We start from the raw sequence: 9594 nt of genomic DNA, 5'->3' as shown, positions 1-9594 counted from the left end.
ACAAATAAGGACATCAAAAAAGAGCAAAAAGTGTTACATTTACTCCCGCTCCCTTATGAAGAGGATGATGGGCAGCGTGAATGTGTCTTTTCAAACGGTGCCATGAACTCCGTGGTGCCAATGGCACTCACACACCGCAGCCGACACCCGTGGGTTGCGACGGGGCTCTCCAGGGAGGCGGGAGGAGGGCGCGCCCGTCTGGGGGTGCTCGGGGTAAGCCCTTCCCCTCCTGCCTCCCCACACTTTTTGCGCGGGGCGGGGGAAGAAATACAGCGTCCCGGTGAGGCGGGGGCGCTCGGCCGCGCCAGGAGCGGGAGCTTTTCTTCCGTGCTGGGAGGTGGGGCCAGGGGAGCGGCGCTCGGGCCGTGCCGGGGGCCGCTGCCCGCGCAGAGGCGGGCCGGCGGGGCGCAGCGGGCGGCGCGGGGCGGCCATGGGCTCCGTGACCTCGGCCCTGGGCCGGCCGCGGCGCGCCCTGGTGCGGGTGGGCACCGAGCCGCCCCCCGCCGCCCTCCCCCGGGCCCCGCCGCCGCTGTCCGCGGTTCTGAAGCCCCGCGGGAAGGAGGAGGAGGAGGAGGCGGAGGAAGAGGAGAAGGAGGAAGCGGGCGGCCCCGCGGAGCCCCCGGCACCCGCCCGCAGCCCCGGCGCCCGTGAGTGTCAGCGCGGGGAGGCGGCACCGCCGGGGCTCCACGCAGTCGCCGCCGGCACCCGGCCGCCCCCGCCGCTTCCTCGGCGCGGAGCTCGGCCAAGCGGAGGCGGACGGCGCAGCCCCGAGGGGAAGGGGAAGGGCAGGGGGTGCCCCAGGGTGTGGAGGGGAAGAGCCCACCCTCGGCCATCTTCCTCCCGTCCAGCGAGAAAGCGGAGGGGGCTTGTTCAGAGGCAGAGCGCTGTTTGCTCCAGCGGTGCGGTGTGGGGAGGGGGCCCGTTTGTTTTGGGGGAGTCAGATCTCTGGAAGTTACAGAGTGTTTCAAAAAGAGGGGCCAAATATGTTACAATTACACAAAAAATTACAAGTGGCTTAATGATTTATCAAGTTTTAGTAAGCTTTTTATAAATGCACTGTATTCTCTTCACCTGCTGTATGGACAACATCGAGAGGATAGTTGATAGTTTGTGTTTGCAGAGATGTAGTGACTTCAAACTGGGTCCACCTTTTTGAAACACCCTGTATATTAACATTCCAGGTTTCTTATGCAGTCACCCGGGTAGAGTTTAGGGGGAGAATGAGCTTGCTAAGTGTTAGGAGTTTCTTCCCGGGATGCTGGCAGTTTGAAATTGCTCCCTCTGTGTCGAAACTTCCTCAGCTAAGATTTCTATTCTTGCTGTGTGTCTGTGGAAAACTTTTCCCATTGTTGTCCTTCAGTTTCAAAACAGTGCATCAAATTTTTGGGTGATATAAAGTGATTGGTGTGTTTTATTCAGTCAGGAGTAATAAAAAGATGTCTGGATGCTGCATTGGTTAAAAAATCTTGAATATCTTGTAAAGGAAGGCAGGGAAGTAAGCTCATATGAAAACAAAGTTACATAGTCAGGGAAGTGAATAACCTGCTTATTGTGCTGCTTAGCATCAGCTTTCTCCTGTACATATACATACACATATATGTTACATTAGGTGGTAGGTGAGTGTGTTTGTTTCATGAGACTTGCTTTGTAGCTCTCTTTTGTTGTATCTACTCTTCAGACCACACACACAATACCATTTGGAATCAATGATCTAACAAAGCTTAAGGGTACTGATCTAATTAAATGTGAAGTGTGGCTCCTCACAGAAGGGTAGGTTCTCTCATGAGAAGGTTTGATGACCATGGTGACCTTTTCCTTTCATATTGTTCCAACCTTCTTCCTCTTTGATTATCTCCTATTTATGACATTATATGAGTTGGAGCAACTGTTTTTATGTCCCATAAATTTTTTATGTTGCTAACTCATTGGTATTTTCACTTCAAACCCTGCAGTTATGTCTTCAGTGCAGTGCACTTGATGTCTGATCAGCCTTTTAATGCCAACATCACAAATTTGTCAAAGAATCAGTAGAATATGGTCAGATTCTGAAGTGTCATCATCCCTTGAAAGAGATGGAATGATAGTGGTTGACACCAATGATTAGCCATTAGGATTTATCTAATTATGCCTTCTAACACTTCACTGTACAGGAGAAAAGAAAACATACAGCAGAATATGCAACCTACTTTTCTTCTTTACAGCAGGGTCGAGATGCCATTTACCTGGAATTTCAGTTGAAGGAATTAATTTGGCATGAAAATAGATTTTAGAGCATGCAGCACTTTTTTTTTTTTTGTCCTCCTCTGAGTGGTTCATAGCTTGTAGACTTCAAATACTTTAAAATCTTGCTAAAGTGCATTACAAGTATTGCAGTCATTTCAGTTGAGGGTTATTACTGTGCTAAGCCTCGAGGCAGTGGTCTGTTGCTGATACTTCCAAATGAATACTTAAGTTCACAGAGAGTTTGGTGTTGCTTAGCCACACATTCAAGATCTAAATATTTCTCAAGATGGTTATTCTGAGCAATGATATTGCCCTTTCTTTTGTTACAGCCATTTGTAGCATTTTTTAAGGTATTATTGCTTATGCCAGGAACATACATATATATTAGCTGAGCAGTGTCAAATGTAGTAGGCAAGAGATTTCCTCATTTACGTTGTAACCTGTGTAATTAAACTTAGGACTGATGCCTTGCACTGACAGCAAAATCAAACAATTAAACACAATAATGGGTTTTGAGATTGATCTGTGGAATCTCCTATTCTGGAGGCATTCAAGACCTGCCTGGATGTCTTCCTGTGTAACCTCATCTAGGTGTTCCTGCTCCAGCCGGGGAATTGGACTAGATGATCTTTCGAGGTCCCTTCCAATCCCTAACATTCTGTGATTCTGTGATTCTGTGATCCAGTTTCAGTGAAGGAGACCAGAAGACAGTCAGGAACTATTTGACTTGACTGTGTTTTGCTTGTATCCGACTTAAGAGGCTCAGACTTAGTCTGGGCTTGAATCACCAGTGGGGCAGAGGTGCAGTGCTCTTGTGGGAGCTCTTGGAGACACCGTTCCTTAAAGGACTCACCTGGCAGTTTCCTGAGCTCTGGGGAGCAGGAGTACAGGGACAGCAGGAAATGCAATCTGCTGTTTTGCTCAGTGCCCATTACATATGTCCAAGAAAGGCCCTGACACCATTCGTCCCAAAATACCACAAGTACCAGCACGTGGCCTTTTCGCTTTCAAACATTTTATATCAGAGAATATGAAATGTTTGTAAAATTGAAAAGCCACATGCTGGTACCCATGGCATTTCAGGATGAATTTTCAACCACTTAAGAGCAAAATGTATTCCAGTTGCAGTTTGCAAAGTGGCTTCCAATGGCTTTATTGATCTTAAGGCCTAGTCTTTAAGTCACAGTAGGATAATGCAACATTTGCGTATCATGTGATTGCATTATGATGCTGTGATTGCAGGGGGACTATATCTGTTTATATTGTGGTATAGGAATGAGACCGAAGGCATAAGTTCATAAAACTTTAGTTTATCTCTAATGATGTTTTGATCAAAAGACCTCAGACAGTAGAGGAAAAAGGTTTATAGAGTGCACCAGTCTGTCTGTATCATATGAGTTACCAGCCACTTCTGATCACATGAGAGAAGTGCAGGAAAACAGTCAAGCCCTCATTTATTAACTAGTGCTAAAAACTTATTAATTATTTCTTTTATTCTTTCTCTTTTCAAGCACAGGGATTTTTTAAATGCAGAAACTGACTCCAGTCTCATTATCAGTGACCGCCTGGCCTCCAGCCTTTCCCCACTGATTTCACTGCTGTTTCTGTTAACCCAAACTCCAGTCACTGGTTTCTCTGATACCTTCCGAGCCCTTTTCCAGCGCTCAACCGAAGGACCTGAAAAGACCTCCTGAGGTAGCACTGCTCTTTTCCCTGGCCAGCATGCGAACAAACATCCCATGTTGTCTCCTGGCAACCTAACCATCCTTTGTAAAGCCCTCAGATGTTAAATTGTTCTTTCATGTCCAACCACCAATGTTACAACTCCCACCTTCTCCTTAAAATGATGAGAACCCGACATGTTATTTGCGATGAGGATGAAGGGTGAGAGGACTTGGTGAGCTGCTTTGTTTCTCTGCCCAGGTGCCAAACAGCCCCAGTCCTTCCAGCAGGAGAGCACAGTTGCTTATGATGTTCTGGTTAGTCTCCTGTTGTTTCGTGCAGTGTGGGACTGCATCAATGACAGAGCTTTCTGCCAGATTAATGAAACAGGCTGTGTAGAAACGCTAGTGTTCTGGGGAGTCTGTTATCTGTGGTTAGTCTCTGGTTGAAATGTGATATATTCATTTTGGATACTTTTTCTAATATATATTTTTTTATCCATAAAACATTTCATCTAACCTGTGGGACACATTATTAAGCTAGAGTTGTGCATATGTACATTAGAACAATGGGCATCACTTCAAAGTCCTTAAGGGCCTAAAGGCCAATGCTAAGAAGGTAGGAAATAGCCTGAACATCATTTTTTAATCCACTGGGCTCTGTGACCCTATTTGTTAGCTGTGTTATTATCTCTACCAGCCCAAGGAGTGATTTACATCCAATAACAGAGAGAAAACGAGACGGGAGAGGAGAGATGTGTTGGGGGTGGCAGGGTATTTTGACTTCTGGGGGATTTCAGCTGCAAGTGTAAGCATACAAAACAATTTCCTAAGATCATCAAAAATACCTGGAGGTTTTAATTTGACTTGTAGGGAAAGAGCATTCTTTGAGTTGAGAACTTTGAAGCCCTTCCTCTGTTAACAGAAAGCATTTTGCCATTCTTTACATGCTATGTTCTTTCCATGGATTTTATTTCTTGTTTTCTGTTTTTGTCTACTTCTCTGCCATCTTCATTCATGACCAGTTTCCAAGACATTCAGGACTGTACCTTATTATATAATGAACGCAAATCTACAGAAAGTGTCTAGCTTCTGGCTATGTATACATACATAAATAGTTAAAAAAATACATCTATATTAATTACATATGGTGCCTCAGAGCTCTAGTGCTGGCTCTTTATGGAAAAAAGGAATAATTTAGGAGGCTAAATTTATGTTAAACAAATGAGATACATGTCTCTATATTGAGCTCTTGGGGACTGTTTCAGGGTAAGAGCATGCAGTGCTGATAAAACTTGCTAATTACTGGCTAGTAATGTCATTACAGCTATGTAATATGAAATATCAGAATCCAGTCCATCTTAACTAGCTGGAAAAGAGTAAAGCCAGTATAATATTGATTTGATCTGAAGGTGTTTTTGCTTGTGGCTGAGGTATTGCTGTGAAAAGCTAAATGGATGACATTATTTCAAGGTGGTGATATCTGGCTCTCAGAATAGCAGGGGCACGTTGCCAAAGTGCTAATAAGGGATTTTCAGAAAACATACCATTTAGTCAATGGTTGGTGTGCCCACAGCCTTCTGGTCCAAAGCTCAGACTCCTGATATTTCAGCTAATGGAATAATTAACACAGCAGTACAAGACTTTATTACCCTTTTGAGCATAGAAAGTGCACACTGACAGTAGTTTGTTAGATTCATAATTTATGTATAACAATGTATTTGACAAGCTTATAGACGAGATAACAGTGCTTAGCAGGAAGCTTGCATTTTTTCTTGATAGTAGAAAAGGTTGTGGTTAGAATCATAGTTTGAGAAAGCACGTGGTCTAAAAGGCAGAATTTAAATAGATAAGTTTTGTGTTTACATATGAAATTCTTCCAGTTCTTCCCAGTGTCTCATTTAAAAATCCTCTGATACTTATAATGCATGTCAATATACTTCTTTTCCTAGTAATGAAGACTGGGGATACAAAAAGAAACATTTAATACCTTCCGGTAGAGGAGATGGAAATCATAGTCCAGGGATTTTTCAGGTCTTCTAAAGACCTCTGGGTTGGTCCTCATCCTTTGCAGACCTCTGGTACAGGCCTCATAATTTAGCAGTCGCAATACACAAACCACTCTAGGGCACAACTCTGAACACCACAGGCAGCCCAAGTACTGCCTATAACAGCAATTGGACAAACCTGTGTGCCGTTGTTTCTTGTACCCCAGGTATGGGCATCGTACCTATCCAGGTATTGTTCAGACTAACAGAGTGTTTGAGGTTAGAAGACACCTCTGGTGGTCATCCTGTCCAGTTCCCCTGCTCAGGCAGGGTCACCAAGAGCTGGGTGCCCAGGACCATGTCCAGATGGCTTTTGTATGTCTCCAAGGATGGAGACTCCACAGCCTCCTGGGGCAACCTGTGCCAGCACTTGGTCACCCTCACAGTGAAAAAGCATTTCCTGATGTTCCAAGGGAACATCCTGTGTTTCAGTGCGTGCCCCTTGCTCTGCCCCTGGGCACCACTGAAAAATGACTGGCTCTGTCATCTTTGCACCCTCCATTCAGGTATTTATATACACAAATGAGATCCTCTTGAGCCTTCTCTTCTCCAGGCTTCACAGTCCCAGGTCATCTGTTCTTTTTTTAAATAATGTTTTGGAGAATGCAGATCTCTAGCTTAGCACTAAGATCTAAAAATAGCTGCATTATGAATCCTATTAAAAGTCTTGGCATCACCTTGCTTGGATAGTTTGGAGCATGTGGATAAATATTGTTTGAGGGAAGTCTGCCTTTTGAGGCTTGAGCTGGCTCTGTGTGCAGTAACAACTCCAGAACCCAACACGCTTGGTTAATTACCTTAGGCTGGACTGATTACGCTGGGTACTGTGCTACCCAAATAGAGCTGTACCCAGTTGGGTGCGGGCTGGCAATCAGAACAGGACGTGGTCTCACACCATGTGTGCTGCCTGGCTTAGGCCACATGGCATAGATGTGTCTTCAGTGGGGATGACCAGATATTGCCAGAAGAGATTGTTCCCAGGTGCCAACAGTAGTTCAGGATGCTATTTCCATGTTTCATGGCATCTTTTTCTTTGTCTCCTATTCTCTGTACACAGTTCTTGGAAACTGCTTGCCGTGGGGGCAGGATGGGGTGGAGGGGAAGGTAGTCTCCATCATAGCTCTATGCTGGGTGACACAACCTGTCACAGCAGGCTTACCTGCCTGCCACGCAGTCCTGTGCTGCAGTTGTGACCTTGCTTTGGTCCCAAGTAGTGTTTTAAGCAGTGAAATTCCTTTTTCTGTGGTCTATATAAGAGCATATATGCTAGTTTTAAGCAATAACTGGATCTTGGAAGAATTTCCAAGGAAAGTAGAAGTCATTATGCCTGTTCGATGGATGAGGAGATCAAAGTATAGCACCTAGCTTAAAGGGGATGAGATACTGTGCCTCAAGGAGCTACCATCTGCAGCTGGACTGTAGCAGATGTGCATGTCCTCGGCCCCAGGACTCAAGCAACTTGGCCAAGATTTGTGGTAGACAGGTACAGAAATGAGTTCTCCCTTGTCTTATTAAAATGCTGCATAGGGCCTGTTAGAGATTTTGGAACATTATGGCAGATCTGCATATGGGTGGCTTGGTGCCCCTGGCCTGCAATGAAAATGCTCTTGAGGTTCTTGCTAAGCACTGAGCAGAAACAGGCAGTGATGGATACCTATTGAATGTTCATGGGCAATAATTCCAATGCCTTATTTTATAAAATAAAAGACTTTTCTTGGTGGTGAATTCAAGCTTGCAGATGCTACACAGGCACTCCCAGTGACTATTTTCAGCGTATGGTGGTGTGGAATTAAGGCTGAGCTGTGAGGGTGACAGATGCTTTAATTGCATATTTTGTGTATTATTTACCTTTTTCCTGAGTTTTGTTTAGTTGTTCTGTGCAATACCACAATGCTCACCCAGGTCTCCATTGGCAAGGTTTGCAGGCATCAAAGTATAATTACATGTTTGAATTTATTTCTATAATTTAAAAACCTAGAGGAAATTAATAACAAAATCCATGCCAATGTAGTTGTGATGGTTGTGTATTATTTTTTTCTGGTAGTGAGCCAAAACAACAAATAAGAGAGTGTTTCACTCTATTAAATGTGCAAATAGCACTTGGTTCATTATCTGTGCAGCAGAGTTCCATTCACGGTTTGTTGATATTCAAGTGCTTCCTCTCCATGCCCAAGGATCATAAAAAGACCTGGCTGGTTAATACACAGTGTATAGCAATCCAAGTTTCAGCAGCTCCAAGCTAATGTACATTGAGTGCCTGCAACAGGAAATTTAGCCTAATTCTGACTAAGATTTTGGAGAGCAGGCAGGTCCACAGATGGTGTCTGTCTAGTGTAATAATAAAAACAATATTTGTACCTCTGCATTTTTCTAAGCGAAAATTTAGTTCTCCTTCCTGAGTAAATACGGCCTGTCCTGTTTTGTTTCACTTTTGTGATCTGTTTTCAGATTAGTTTCTTGCAGGTGAGAAAAGCCTGTTGGATGCTGGTCTTGCTGCCATGGAGAGAAACCTGCTTTTTTTGTAGCTGCTGGCAACACTTGTGACGCACATTTGTTATCGAGGGCATAATCAAACAAAAGTCTGACACTGGGATTTTCAAAAAGCGAAGCATGACTAAAGATTATTGTTCTGAGCTATAATTAAGCACTCCTTTTATTGCAGCAGGTCTTGAAGGGAACCTGATAGTTATTATTAACTGTAAGTGTGAATACATACAGCTGCGACAAACAACTGCAGATTTTCTACCCTTGCTAATGCAACATAAAGCTGAGTCCTCCCTCTGTTTGCTTCCCTCCTAGGCTTTTCCTGATTCCTGGATACAATTCCATGTTTCATCATGTGTTGTTCTTGTGTACCCTTCATATAAGATCTTGGTTTCTGATACCCCTTTTGGGCTGTTTGGTTTACCTAGAGGAGAACCAAAGCTGCTGGGGATGCTCATTTTGCATAGGCCATGGGATCCATCCCATTTGGAGGCTTTATTTTTGACATGTGACCTCTACAGCCACTGCAGCATCAATGTGTGGTATCTAATTCAGCATTCAGGGTTTGCTCAGTGCAGTGCTTTCTTGTGTAAAGCCCACAGGTGCCCTCAGACTATACTTGTGCTGCTAAATGAATGAGCCTGAACACTGCTCTCTCATTTTTCTGAGTCGTTCCCTCATGTGCTGCTGGTTTGTGTGAGTATCTGGATGTGGTGGGGTGGTGGCAGACAAGGGATTGTTCTCACCAGACTGACCCAGGTCTGGGTCTCTTCACAGGTGTCCCTTGGGGCCACTGGGTCCTATAGTAGATCAGACAGGCCAGCCTATGCTGTTTGGCCTCAGGATCAGACACCTGTTTGTGGCCCTGTTCCATTTAACCCTGTAGATGTAGCCTTGAAGGCTGACCACCATTGTGCTGTTGGACATGCTATGGCTCTGTAAAACAGGAATTCCTTATTAGTAGTATTTTGTAATATTATCCTGGATCAAAGGTGAGAATCTGGCTCCTGTTGCCTCTGTGGGAGGGTGAAATTTTCTTGCTTGCCACCATAAGATTATTTTGATTCCTTCAGGACCAGATCATTGCATCAGCATTGAGCTGGCCAGCAGAGAAGCTGAATTTTATTCTTAATGACAGTAATTAAATGAAATTACCAGCTGAAGACAGGGTTTGTGTT

At 44.4% G+C, this 9594-nt stretch overlaps 1 protein-coding gene across 6 annotated transcripts in view; it reads left to right on the top strand.

The window, feature by feature from the left end:
• The first annotated feature begins 415 nt into the window (after window positions 1–415).
• Window positions 416–9594, top strand: part of PDE1C (phosphodiesterase 1C) — a 387838-nt gene continuing 378659 nt past the window's right edge. For all 6 annotated transcript variants that reach the window (XM_065052072.1, XM_065052071.1, XM_065052069.1 and 3 more), the window contains exon 1: window positions 416–647. In XM_065052072.1, coding sequence (XP_064908144.1) covers window positions 431–647 — 217 coding nt within the window. In that variant the 5' untranslated portion in view covers window positions 416–430. The remainder of the gene's footprint in view (window positions 648–9594) is intronic.

The sequence above is a fragment of the Columba livia genome, chromosome 2 (assembly GCF_036013475.1).
Source record: "Columba livia isolate bColLiv1 breed racing homer chromosome 2, bColLiv1.pat.W.v2, whole genome shotgun sequence".
Classification (NCBI taxonomy): Eukaryota; Metazoa; Chordata; class Aves; order Columbiformes; family Columbidae; genus Columba; species Columba livia.
The sequence above is the reverse complement of the archived record's forward strand: the minus strand, read 5'-3'. Positions and strand labels throughout refer to the sequence as shown.